This window comes from Ambystoma mexicanum, chromosome 1p (genome assembly GCF_040938575.1).
Source record: "Ambystoma mexicanum isolate Mex_15411 chromosome 1p, UKY_AmexF1_1, whole genome shotgun sequence".
NCBI lineage: Eukaryota > Metazoa > Chordata > Amphibia > Caudata > Ambystomatidae > Ambystoma > Ambystoma mexicanum.
In genome coordinates this window covers 363,139,210-363,153,194 of record NC_090921.1, presented here as the reverse complement: position 1 = coordinate 363,153,194, position 13,985 = coordinate 363,139,210, and the positions used below count along the sequence as shown (strand labels likewise).

General features: G+C 46.9%; 1 protein-coding gene across 2 annotated transcripts in view; it reads right to left on the bottom strand.

Moving 5' to 3' along the window:
* DDA1 (DET1 and DDB1 associated 1) overlaps positions 1-1,379 on the bottom strand; it is a 60,292-nt gene extending 58,913 nt beyond the window's left edge. The window contains exon 1 of one of the 2 annotated variants that reach the window (XR_011303426.1): positions 1,232-1,379. Coding sequence is in view for 1 of the 2 variants with exons in the window: in XM_069648968.1 (XP_069505069.1) it covers positions 1,232-1,234 (3 nt within the window). In the remaining variant the exon portion in view is untranslated. The remainder of the gene's footprint in view (positions 1-1,231) is intronic. The other variant, XM_069648968.1, reaches the window with a different exon arrangement.
* Between the last annotated feature and the right edge of the window lie 12,606 nt (positions 1,380-13,985).

The window sequence follows — 13,985 nt, the reverse complement described above, 5'->3', positions numbered from 1 at the left end:
TAATGCTCCAATGAAGAGGCTCTTTACCGTAGGACTGCCTCATATGGCCAAAGCAGGAGACCGAGGCCAAATAACATTACGTCACAGTGCATTCGTTTCTTGAATTGACACATTTGGCAGCACCTAGAGGAGATTCGTTGGTGCACAGTATACTAAATGATCCACTCGTGCATTTGTTTAACAAATTACAATGTTGAAATATGTATATTTTTTAGCATTTAAATAGCACATGCTACAGGCTGAAGTGTCCCTTCGCCTTCTCGTGGTTAAAACAATTGAGTCATAAACCCCTACACATGGATTAAGGGGAACACATGATACAACATTTTTGTTAGGTAGGATTCAGGATGGGGCGAGGTGTCTTTGGAGTGTAGTACCGAATGTTAGGTAGGGGCCACGAGAGAATGGGATTATGACAGCTACACCTGCAAATGTATGTCATTACACTGAACGACCTGAACTTACAGCTGTCACTGTAAAATATACCTATAGTTTCATATATGGAAGTACATAATAGAGTGCTGGTTCACAAAGTTGCATACTCATCTTTTTCAGGTGGATACACTACACAGCCCGTTGGTTAAAACACACAATCACCCTCCCCCAGCAATATATAAATATATACACAAACATAAAAGGATATTTTCTGCCCCTCCCCAACAATATTCGGATTGAAGACCTATTCAGCCAAGAGTAAAAAGTAGATCCGGTTAGGCTGTTGGACCAGTCGGTATTTCGTATCGTAAAGGAATGTATTTACATTGCCTCAGCAGAAATAACCCTATTACTGGTGTATATCCTTCTATACTTCTCTATTACATTTGCCCAGTGCACCCTTACCCCTTCTGCCCCTAGATATCCCGATTGAAGCCCTCTACATTTCACATCCTCCAGGACTACGTCAATCGGAGGAAGAACACCAGCCACCGCCCCTATCCTCCGATCTTTCTCCGCCTGTCTTCCATGAAACATCAGAGTTCCCCTGACAACTAATATCTTAATCTAAACGTCAGCCACGGTTCAGACCCCCACAACCGTGCCCTCTGACCTGCTTAAACCCTGCCCATAAGAGAAGGGCGAGGCCAGAGCAGGCCTCAACCCGGCTCACTGTGATACTCTAACCTGCGCTTTCTTCAATGCTATACGCCACCGGGCAGCCTCTTCCCCCTAACGCCGTCAGTGACCCGTGTTTCAGAATCTTGCCTGGCCCAAACCCGACCCATATACTCACCATCCTACCCCTTCAGCTGCAGTAGCAGAGCCACTTGCAGCCCCGCTGGATCACTCTACCCTAGTGGAGCCGCAAGTACCTCTATCATTGGACGCCGCGAAAGGCCTTGCCGCCCTCATTGGGTCCTATCGTCATTTGCTGTAATGTCATTGATTTTGGTCCCGCCTCTTCTGTGCGCGTATTGGTTGCTGAGAGATCCCTTCAGTGTCAGAGGGTTCGGTTGAGGTGCATGTAGTCACGCCTATCTTGCATTTTTGCGATTTTGATTGGCTAAGAGTGGGACGAATGGCCTTGGAGACACTGGAAGCTATACATCCGGTTTCCATTACAACGTCACAGAACCAGGCAGCTCCCGTTTGAAAAGTTAACTAGACTTACAGATATGATTGAGGTTGATTCGGCAGAGAGTTGACTGGATGACTGCAGTGAGCCTCAGACGGGTCTTTCTTAGTCGCAGCAGAATGGGCCTTTCGGCGGTCTCTGCCTCCATCTAGTGGCGGCAAGTGGTGTTCTTGGAGCAGCCAGTGTCAGGTCGCGCAAAGTCTTTTAAGGGCTGTTGTTGATTGTGGGCACAGCAGAGCTCTCACACCTGCAGAGAGGTTTAGCACACCGTGTGCACACCTCCCAACTGTCCTTTTTAGGGCAAACCTGAGCTGGTCTTAACTTGGCATTCACCCCTTTCAGGGTAATCCAGAACTACTCAAACTTCAGACAAAAGCTCTCCTAGAGTAAGCACCAGCCCCTGTAAAGGGCAGCAAAAGAGTACTCTATCATCTCCCTCTGTCTCCCATCTTCTACCCCACTCCTCTCTCTCCTGCTTGCCTCTCTTCTCTCTATTTCCCTTGAGAGCGTGGCTGCAGAGACGTCAGAGCAGAGACGTCAGAGACACCCCACCTCCAGGATACTGAAAAAGATATGCAAGATGTGGAAACAGTCCGACGCAAGCGCAAGACTTCTGCAAACACGTCACCAGCCACATCACCAAAAAAGCACAAGAAGTTGGCTGGATCATCAGCTGTCGGCCTGAGCACCAGCAACAGGTATGCTGCACTGGAGCAGGAAGAACCGAGATCAGAATCTGGCGACGCAACAGATAAGCAGACACCCCTCCCACCCAAGAAGATCCGGATGTCACAAGTCTTTGTGCAGAGCCTGAAGACTCACAAGAACCTGGTCGACTTGCTCCGAGATGAGATTTATGCGCTGCACCTTCTTTCACGACTAAGCCTCATGGTGAGCATGTGAAGATATCACTCACTACAGTGGAGGACTACAGGAGCGTGACGGATACATTCACCAAGCAGGGCCTGCCGTATTACACCTTCCCACTGGAGCGAGTGAGGTTCCAGAGGTTCGTGATCCATGGCCTTCCGGCAAACGCCAGCATTGGAGACATCTCAGAGGAGCTCGCGGAACACGGCCTCCCAGTGAAGAAAAGTCGTACAGCTGACTTCACCAGCGAACAAGAGCAGGAAATTCCATCTGTTTGTTGCCACCCTGGCACCAACCAGCGATGGAAGACCTACCAACCATACAAAGGTCACACGGATATGCAGCTGCACAATCAGCACGGGAGCACCGAAGGGAAGAGGAGGACCGATCCTATGCTTCAACTGCCATTGCATTGGCCACACATCCACCTTCTGCCACTAGGAGCCATGCTGTGTGCGATGTGGAGAGAACCACACATCGCAACACTGCCCCTGAGATCAAAGCGACCCAGCAACCTGCGCAACTGTAAGGGACCTCACCCTGCCAGCTACCGTGGATGTCAGGCTCTGACCAGAGCCAAACAGGATGAGCAGCAGAGGAGGGTGTCACGGAATTCCCCCTTTCTCACCTGAGAGTGATCCTTACAGGATTTCTTGGGCGGTGTCTTCTTACGCACGGACCTGGTCTTGTATAAGCCCGCGTGAGCCTCTTCTGGCTCCAGCGTGCGTTCAGAGTTCCGGGATTCAGATACTCTGGGGATCCCGGAAACGAAGAAGGTGCGCAAGTATGGCACACGGGTCCGGGAAGCAAGGAAGAAGGAAGAGGGGTAAGGGAATAGTATTAGAAGGTCCAGGAACCAGGATAACAGTTCAGCGAACTACGGAGCAGACGTCTAGTCGCTACTTGCAATAGCATTGAGATGCACAGGGCCGCGGGGGCGCAGTCTATTTGTAGATTACGCTACGTCCGACGTGAAGACCGAGGAAGGCGTTTCACGTTAGACGGCCATGTTGCAAGTACAAAGGAGTGCAAGCCCCGTTGTGATAAGGCCCATGAAGTCCAAAAGGGGTGCATTCTGTGGGTCATGACAGCATGCCTCCTCCGAAAACCTGTTCCACCAGGTTTGCCTGGGTGTATGAAATGGTATCTTCTGAGCAATCGAGGGGTATTCAGATTAGAAATTGATTCCCAGGTTCTTTCACTAGGAGGATATCCTTTCCATTCAACCAAGTATTGAAGCTGACCCCTTTTATACCTGAGTCGCATATTCGGGACACTTCATATTCCAGTTGGTCGTCCACCACCACAGGAGTGGGTCTGCAGGATTACCGGGAAGATCGGATGTAGGGTTTTAATAAAGAAGTGTGAAAAACTGGGTAAATTTTCTTCCAGGAGTCTGGTAGCTTGAGCCGGTATGAGACTGGATTTATGATTTCCTTGATGGAAAATGGACCGTAGTACCGGGGGGCTAATTTGTTTGGCCGTAAATGTCAGGGTAGTAGTTTTGAGGACAACCAGACTTGATCACCAACTGCATAAGAAGGCCCTGGTCTTCTTTTGGTATCCGCATATCGCTTAATATGTATTCTGGCCTTCTCCAAGTGTTATTTGGCTTCCTTGTGTATGTTGATGAGTGTTTCAATCCAGGAGTCGACGGCAGGTACTGGTGTGGGATGTGGAAGAACAGAGGGTAAAACTGATGGATGGAATCCTTGACTGCAATAAAAGGAGCTGGTCTTAACTGCTGAGTGATCGGAATTGTTGTAGGCGAATTCAGCCACGGGTATTAGGAGCGACCAGTCATCCTGCACCTTGGTGGCAAAACAACAAAGGTATTGTTCCAGGGTCTGGTTTACACGTTCCGTAGCTCCTTTGGTGTGTGGATGATAGCCTGATGAGAGAGCGCGTTGGATTCCTAGAATGCAACAGAGATGTTTCCAGAATTGTGAGACGTATTGGGGTCCTCAGTCTGATATAATCTTTGAAGGAAGTCCATGAAGGCGGAAAATGTGTTCCAGGAAGATTCCAGCTAGTTCTGATGAGTATGGTAGTTTATACAGGGGTGTAAAATGAGCCATATGAGTGAACAAGTCAATGGTGACCATGATAGTCGTTTATCCCCTGGAAGGTGGCAATTCCACAATGAAGTCTGTAGCGATGAATTCCCATGGCCTTGTTGGTAGTGTAGGTTGCAGTAGGAGATCCGCCGGTCTCTTGTTATCGTGTTTGTTTTGACTACAGATAGAGCAGGCTCGGATGTACAGTTGTACGTCAGTCTTCATTCTAGGCCACCAAAATTGTCTTTGTATAAGACGGAGGGGGTTGGTGATGTCATGATGTCCAGAGTGAAGGGTATTGTGGCAGAGGTCTATTATCCTTTGTTGTAATTTCTGTGTGGGGATGACTAGAGCATTATCCTTGAACAAATATCTGTCCTTGGTTCTCAGATTCCATTGATTTTTCCTTGAAATATCCTTCCAGAGCTCAGAGGATTGGGTTTGCATCCAAACTTCTTCCAGAAGACTGACTGCTTGAGCTACAAAAATCGTGTGGGGAAACATCTTAGGATAGGCCCGATCTTCAATAGTTTCGTAGTCAGGACAGTCAGAACATCGAGATAAGGCGTCAGCAATTATGTTTTATGATCCTGGGACATGACTGATGTGGAACTGGTACTGGGCAAAGAAGAAGGCCCAACGGGCCTGACGACTGTTCCTACACTCCAAGGATTGTAGACCTTGAAGATTTCGATGGTCCGTGCGGACCAGGACTGGATGTCTAGCTCCCAGGAGTAGATGTCGCCATTCTGTGAAGGCTTGGCGTATGGCTAACGGTTCCTTTTCCAAGAGGGAATAATGTGTCTCACTGGGAGTCAGAGTTCGTGAAAGGTAAGCAATGGGGTGTTCCAATTTGTCCTCAAATTCTTGCTTCAACACTGCTTCTATTGCGTAGTTGGAGGCATCCGTCTCCACTAGGAATGGTTGATTAATGTTGGGTTGGGCCAGGATGGGGGCTTGAGTAAACTCTGTCTTTAAACGTTGGAATGCCTTGTCTTGAGGTGCAGACCAGCGAAAGGGAGTGTCTTTCTTCAATAGAGCAATGATCGGTTGAACAATCTCAGAAAAGGTGGGTATGAACTTCCGGTAAAAATTGGCAAGCCCCAGGAAGGATTGAACTTGTTTCACGGAAGTGGGAGCCGGCCAAGATAGTATGGCCTTTACCTTCGAATGATCCATACCAATTCCTTCTGGGCTAAGGACAAATCCTAGGTAATGAACAAAAGTAACATGAAACAGGCATTTCTTGGGTTTGGCTAGGAGTTTGTGTTCACATAGTCGTTGTAAGACTGCCTTTACATTCTCCTCATGCTTTAGAAGGTCCTTGGAGTAGATCAAGATATCGTCCAGGTAGACGATGACGAAGAGGAACAGCATGTCGGAGAACACCCTATCCATGAAACGTTGAAAGACTGCGGGGGCATTAGCAAGTCCAAAGGGCATGACCAGATATTGGAAGTGTCCAAAGGGTGTTCTAAAGGCTGTTTTCCATTCGTCTCCTTCACTGATTCGAATCAGATGATAGGCACCCATGAGAACCAGTTTTGTGAAGATAACAGCTCCTCTCACCGCTTCCAGGATATCCGAGATCAAGGGTAAGGGGTAACGGTGCTTGAGGCTGCATTGATTTAATCCACGATAATCGAGGCAAGGTCTAAGTTCCTTGGTGGCCTTCTTGGGAACAAAGAACAACGAGGCTCCAGCTGGGGATTTCGATGGTCCAGCTGGGGATTTCGATGGTCTTATGGTGTCATTTTCAAGGTTGGTATCCAAGTATTCTCGGAGGGCCTTTTTTTCAGGTTCAGATAGGATGAACATCCTCCCAAAGGGAATCACTGCTGAAGGCTCTGTGTCTATGGCGCAGTCTTCAGGTCTGTGAGGGGGGGAGAGCCTGAACTATGGCAGTTGAAAACACATCAGCATAACCCTGATAGGCCTTTGGGACCTGTATGATATTGGAAACCATGAGTGGTACTTGCTGATCTATTGATGGTCCTTTGGAAGTTGTCAAGGAGGAATCCAGGAATAGACAGTGAGACATACAAAACTCACAGCCGAGAAACAAGGATCCTGCTGCCCAGTTGATATAAGGATTATGTTTCTGTAACCAGGGCATACCCAGTACCATGGGGTAATGAGCTGACTTAATGATGTCAAATCTGATCACCTCTTGGTGATGGTTTATTGAAAGCTGGATCTCTTTAGTCTGCAGGCTTATGGGTCCTGAAGTGAGGGGTCTTCCATCGATCGCTTCCACCGGTTGCATGGTACTTCGTCTCTCGTATGGAATGTGGTGACTAAAAACCCAATCCTGATCAATGAATACTCCCATAGCTCCACAGTCTACCAGGGCCAAAATGGAGTAGGTCTTATTCTTGGATGGCGATAGGAAGGCCTGTAGAATCACTAGGCTGTTTTGTCCAGGAGAGTTCAAGGATGGAATAGACGTGGAGCAAACATCTCTCTCCCGAAGCCTTGCTCCATCTAGGATCGGGAGCTGGCGTTACCCGAACGCTGAGGAGGGGCTAGAGGACATTCACTAACCAGGTGTTTATCCGAGCCACAATACATGCATAACCCCGTTTGAATCCTTCTCATAATCTCTTACGGGGATATGGGTCCACGGAAGGCTCCTATCTGCATAGGTTCTGGTTCAGTAACTGACCCTGGGTTTGTGTCAGTTTTGGAGGTAATCTCAAAGGACACCTTCGGGGGGGTTACTTTGGATTGTTTCTTCTCTGCCTTCCTTTCCTGGATACGAAAATCTATTTGCACGGCAAGGTCCATAAGAGCCTGGAATGAGCTTGGGCGAGCCACTCTGGCCAACTCATCTTTGATCTCTTCATTCAGTCCTCTTCTGAAAAGAGTAAAACTTGCTTCAGGAGACCAGTCGGCTTCCTTGGCCAATTGCTTGTAAGAGGATTCAATTCAACACTACAGCTAAGTCAATGCCTAGTCTGGGATACTGAATGGAAACCCTTATTGATATATCTTTATGTCCAGTTCATGAGTTCTGGATGACTACCCCTATATAACACCCCTCTCTTAGAATCCCCCTGACCCCACTGAGCCAAGAAGTAGTTCTGTTTTGCAACTTTAAAAGGTTTATTTGAGAAATAAAACAAAATATAGATACCACGCTTTTATAATAATTAATAATCGATATCGCCCTTATAAATATAATGTTAATCAACAATGGGTAATCTGACACTAGCATACTTCTTTATAATCCATGAGGAGTTGGTGTAGGATGGATAAGGCAGCGAAAATACTTTTATTATTTCAAGGGAAAAGCAATGAGGAATAAAACGCAGTACAGAAATACTTGATATGATTTTAGCAGAAGATAAAATAATCACTTTTTCTCTGGCAATTCACCCCACTCCCCTATGCAATGTAAGAAATGGAAGGAGATGGAAAGAGGAGCACACAGTTCTCAGGAATGCAATCAAATACAATACGAAATTCAGTTCCCCCCCCCAGCAAGCTTAGAGAAAAAAGGTATGAGTTTTAAAACACAGGCCCAAGTGCTTTGAATGTGGTGGCAGTGAAGTGAGAAATATGCTGAAAATGCTTTAATTCCCTTTAGGAGGTTCAGGGTGAGTGAGAGATACTTGGGATGAGCTCAGGCTCACTTTAGCAATGATTCAGGGATGGTTATTAAGAGGCAAAAGAATTTTTAGCAAAGGAAAGCAAAAAGCTGCTATCTTTTTACAGGTCAAGAAATCAGGCCAAATCGCATATCGCGGCAAAATTCGTGAGTGCGTGAATCGTGATTACGGCAGAAATATAAAGTCGGTTTTAGGTTCGTTCCAGAGATATGAACGATTTTGTAAAGGTCGTTTTTCGGATTTAAAGTAAACTCAAAATGACAGGTGACAGCTTGCAGCTGCAGAATTGACAGGTGACAGTTGTGCAGCTTTAAAAATGACAGATGACACGATTTCTAGGAGGCAGTTCTACTTAGGTTAAAATAGTTTGGATTAGATTATTTTAACCAAGAGATTGGTTCTGCACAGTTCTGCTAGGTACTCACAATACAAATTTGAAATAGGCCTTGCCACGGATCTGGTCAGGTTTTGGACTGGACTCCGGTTCTGGTCTCGGCACTTCACAGTGATCTGGGTCAGCTCTCTGATTCTGCTCACAGCGGTCTGGGTCACTCTGGATCTCTGGTCTGGTCTCTGGCAATTGTTCTTGGCAAAAGAATTCAAACAGCTCGCCCGGCTATGGAAGAGTTTGCAAATGATTTTAAGGTTGCTGAGGCCTGCTGAGAAGAGTTCTCAGTTTGTGGGTTTAGGCCCTTGCTTTAAGTTCTGAAGTAAAGTTCTGGTCTTTGGAGATTGATGGATTTGAAGTCTGGATCTCTGGATGTGAAGTCGTCGGTCAGCATGCCCCGCCGCAAATGGAATTGAATGTCTCTACCTGTCCCAGCAGTCTCTTTTTATGTGTTTTGAAAATGGGTGTGTGCCTGGGCCTAGCTAAGCCTGCCCCTCTCTACTTGTCATTGGCCCAATTCTCCCCTCTCCCATGATTGGGGGAAGGAAATGTGAGTCAGAGTGATGCTGTAGGTTTTATGGTCAGAGGATCCTCCCCTGGTCAGTTTGCCCACAAATCTATATTTGATTCAAATACATCCTTCCCAGATATACAATTTGTTGAAATTACATGTGCACATTATATATTCCTTATGGTATGTTTGTCCGCCTCTGATCTTCCTGGGGGCTTGCATTCAAAAATGACAACATTTTGCGCTTTTTAACTGGTTTTGCAATATCGTACATTTACCCAAAATTACACACATGCGCAAGGAGTATGGACATTAATTGATGAAGTGTCAGATTTTTAACATGCAGACATTTGGAGTGAGACCCTATTTTCCGCTAGCAACCCCCCAGCATACACCACAGGGTCCTAACGCATCTCAAAATGTTCACAGAAAAATCACAAAAATAATGATATTACTTATAGAATTCTGACAAGTCCGCACTTTGAGTTATCTATCTTTTTAAAATTATGCCCTGGTCAAAAAGGGGTGTGGCTTCCCACATCACAGGGTGGAATAACTGGTTTATCCACTTCCCCCAAGCTCAGCTGCTAGCAGAGGCACTGCCCCTCCCAGTTTCCCCTAAGAGGAAGCCACTTTTACGACGCCCCCAATATAACATTTGCCTGAGTCCAGGACAGGCCTTTGTTCAACTCCCTGTAGTCCCCAGCTGCTCCACCCCTAATTTAATCAGAGAGGTGACAACTCCTTTTGGCTAGGGGAAGAGTGGCTGAGCAGGTTTTAACTCCTGTCGGGGTTAGTTGTCAGGCAGAATCCAGTTTCATTAAGCCAGGTTTCAGCTAAATGTCACTTTTTGTTCCCAGTTTAAATCACTTACAATTTTTACATATACATTAAATAATTACTTCCTTCGAGTCATTTCAGAATATAGTTTTACATTGTATCCACCTCTTAGCAAGTCTTTCCTTGGTCTGGTTTTGTTTCATTTGTTCAGTTTTACACAAAAGTCTGGTGGTTTTAAAACGCCGGCTTTCTGATAGTGGTGAGTACTGGTAATGCAACCATTTTTGGGATTAAGAAAATGAATTCCCCACAAGAAGGTTGTATCTTTGGAGTGGTCTCGTGCCAACTGCGCAGTTCTATTCTGGCGTGAATGTGGGCGGCGATAGCTCATCCCCACATCCACCCAGTCTATTGATTTAGTTTGTTCTGGGATAGAATAATGGGCGGCGACAGCTCATCCCCACATCTATTGATTCAACATGGGTCAAAACCCATGACAAATCCCCCCGCCCGACTGCGCTTTGATTCAAGTCGAGTGGAAGTCCGGTGCAAAGGAGGTTTTGAGCCCTTGCGCTGGTATGTCCCCATTATCTTCTTCCAATCCTGTAGGTGGCACAGTTCAGCATCTTTTCCTCCCTCCAGTCGGATCAATCGGTTCTCCTCGCTGGTCCTGATGGGAGGATTGGGCGGTACCCCGGGCCCCTCAGGTCTCTGCTCCCGATCCCCGGTCGTCCTCCTTGGTCAGTCTCCATGGTTTCATCTCTCCTAGGACGACAAAGGAAAAGCGGCAATACCTATTCGTAGACATTTTTCCATCACTACTAATGGTGTGGCAGACATATACATTTTATACTTTAACATACCTAACATTTTACTTTTGAGATACAAGTTATTATTCAAAGACAGTGGCTTACAAGAGTATAATATTTTAGAGACTATATGTGGGACGTTTTAGGGTTGGAACTGAATTAATCTGGAGCAGCCCCCTCTGGGATTCCAGTGGATTCCTCCAGTTGCTGCAAAGTGTGCCTGGGATGGCAACACTTTAGCTGATTTATATGTACCCACTTGTCTTCCCCCTCTGCCAAACCGCCTTTGGGGATGCAGATCTTGTAGGCCACAGGGGAGATTTTGTCTATAATTTCAAACGGTCCCTTCCATGTAGGCAAGAATTTTCGCTGTTTGGCCTGGTTCCTTTGGAAATTGTATAGATAGACCCGATCACCCACCTTTCGAGTAGTTTTCAAATCATAGTGGGTCTTCATGCTCTCGGCTGATCTTTCTAGATTCCGCTGAGCATAGGCAAAAGCATGCTGAAGGTGTTTCCTTAAATTCTCCACATACTCATGAGTTGTGGAGGCATTTATCAACGTTTGCTCTTGAGTTTTGTAGAGCAAATGCTGGGGAAGCACCATCTTGCGTCCAGTCATCAACTCAAATGGTGACATTTTGGTTGCAGATGAAGGGGTAGATCTGATGGCCATTTGGACCAGAGGTAATCGGATATCCCAACTTGGCCCAGAATCTGCCACAAACTTTTTTAAGATGCTCACAATGGTTCGGTTATATCTCTCCACTGCTCCAGAAGAAGCTGGCCTGTAAGCAATGTGTAGCTTCCTTTTAACCCCCAGTATCTCCCACATCTTTGTCATTACTTCACTAGTGAAGTGGCTACCCCTGTCTGACTCAATCCTTTGAGGTAGTCCAAAACGGGAAAAGATGTGGTTAATCATCAGGGCAGCTGCTGTTTCTGCCTTGCAGTTTGGGGCTGGGAGACATTCCACCCACTTGGTAAACAAGCATGTAACGGTCAACATGTACTTGTTTCCTCTAGACGAGCGGATTACAGGGCCTACAAAGTCGATTTGCAAATCTGACCATGGCAGTGTCATCCCCCTCTTTTGGAGAGGCGCACGGTGTGTGAGGGATGATGGCTGAAATTGTGCACACACAAGACACCCCTTCAAGTATTGGTCGAGGTCCTGCCCCATGTGTGGCCAGTATGCAACCTCTCTTAAGATTTCCAGTGTTGTGTGAAACCCCCTATGACCGGCGGTGGCCGCATCATGGGCGTGACTTAACATCAGGCTTCGGAATGAGGTAGGAACCACCCACTGATCATGGCCAGCTTGGGATTTCCTTACCAACAAACCGTCTTGGATTCAGAACATTTTTGGACATTTCATCAACACTCTTAGGTCCTCTTTCCCAATGTAATCGGTATCCGTCAGGGGAAAGTACTCAGGGTCCTCAAGGTGTTGGTAAATCTTACCAATAATTGGATCCCCCTTCTGAGCTGTAATTAAATCAGCATCAGGGGTCTCCTTACTCCATTGTGCAGTTGAAAGATCATTGTGAGCATTTGTCTGGGACCTAGTGATAGCGGTGACCTGGGTTTCCCCCAACAGGGACTCTATTTCGATTAGATCCCCTTGGATGGCCCCGGTTTTGGCCAGCTGATCAGCTAAGTCATTTCCAGTTTTGTCTGGTCCCTCTACTTTGGAATGACCCTTGATCTTCTTCCAGTAGATGGTCATCCCATTCGAGGTGACCAGATCATCAATGTTTTGGATTAACTTCCCATGTTTCAGGGGTTTGTTAATCGCGCATAACATGCCTCTGGTTTTCCAGTTGACCAGGTGCTCCACGAACCCGTTCCGTACATAATCTGAATCTGTGATTATGACCAGTTTGTGGAGTTGATGCTGGACAGCAGTGAGGATGGCCTGATGCACAGCCATCAATTCTGCCACCTGACTACTTCGGGGACCAATTTTGTATCCAGCAGAGGGTTCTGGAAACTCCTTCACCCATGCATTCCCTACGCCAGACACCAGTTCTTTCTCCCCATCGTTGTCAACATGGTAAGAGCATCCATCCACATAGACAGTGGGCATTCCCTCACACTTGTCTTCTTCAAAGACTTTGTGTGGGGAATTAAGGTATGCCTCCATGTTGTCCTTGATTTTTAGACTTTCGTCCTCGAGACAGTTTTCTCTAGCACAATCATGCAAGTCAGCCAGACCTTGCGCGAGGGGACTCTTGTTGTTTTGGCCATATCTGACCTCCACAGGAAAGCCTTGCATTGACAGAATCCAGGAAGTAATTCGGGAATTACTCACATTTCCGGCCCGGATTCTGTCACTTTGGAGATATTGCAGAGGCTGGTGTGGAGTCTCCACTATGATGTGTTCCCCCTGGATAAACGGGCGGTAATTCTTCAATGCCCACACTGTTGCCAGGAGTGCCTTCTCACAATCGTTGAATTTTTCCTCCACAGAGGATAAAGTTTTGCTCGCATAGGAGATTACTTTATTGACCTTGTCATGCTTTTGGTATAATACTGCCGTCAAGCACGTATTAGAGAACCCCGTCTCCAGGAAGAACTTCTTGTTTCTGACAGGGTAAGCTAGGCAAGGCGCTTGTGAGAGGCTTCTTTTGAGTTGTCTTACCGCCTCGGATTGTTCTGGACCCCATTCCCACTTGACCCCCCCCTTCAAGAGATGAATCAGGGGTCTAGTGATCTCTGCGTAGCCTTCAATGAACTTTCTGCTGTAATTAGTCAGTCCAAGGAGGCTCCTTAGTTCCCACAGAGTTGTGGGGTCTTTCAGTTTCTGGAGTGCTTCCACTTTCTTTTCTTGGGGACAGAGACCCTGAGGAGTAATCTTATGCCCCAAGAAATTAACACGGGTTCTACACCACTGTGCTTTCTAAAAGGAAAGTTTTGCTCCGGCGGCCCTCAACTGTGTCAGAACATAACGGATCTCCGCTATGTGTTCCTCCACAGATGAACTTTTGATGAGGACATCATCTACATAAGCCAGGTTACCCCTCGCACCCAGGTCGGGCATGGCCTTATGTAGGAAAATGTTGAATTCATTGCCGGAGTTGAGGTATCCGAAGGGAGTCTGGGTCCATGTGTACTGCTGGCCCCCAAAGGTAAAAGCCAGTTTGTATTGGTCCTCCCTACTGACAGGCACGGTCCAGTATCCATTGGTCAGGTCTATTGCTGTGAATACCTGTGACCCCTGAATCTGGGCCAGCCCTTGGTCAATGTAGGGCAGAGGCCATCGGGAAGTATGGACCCGTTAGTTGAGCTCCCTAAGGTCGGCGCAGAGTCTCCACTGGCCGTTTGGCTTCAATATTCCCAGCACCGGATTATTGAAAGTGCTGTGGACTGGACGGATTATTCCCC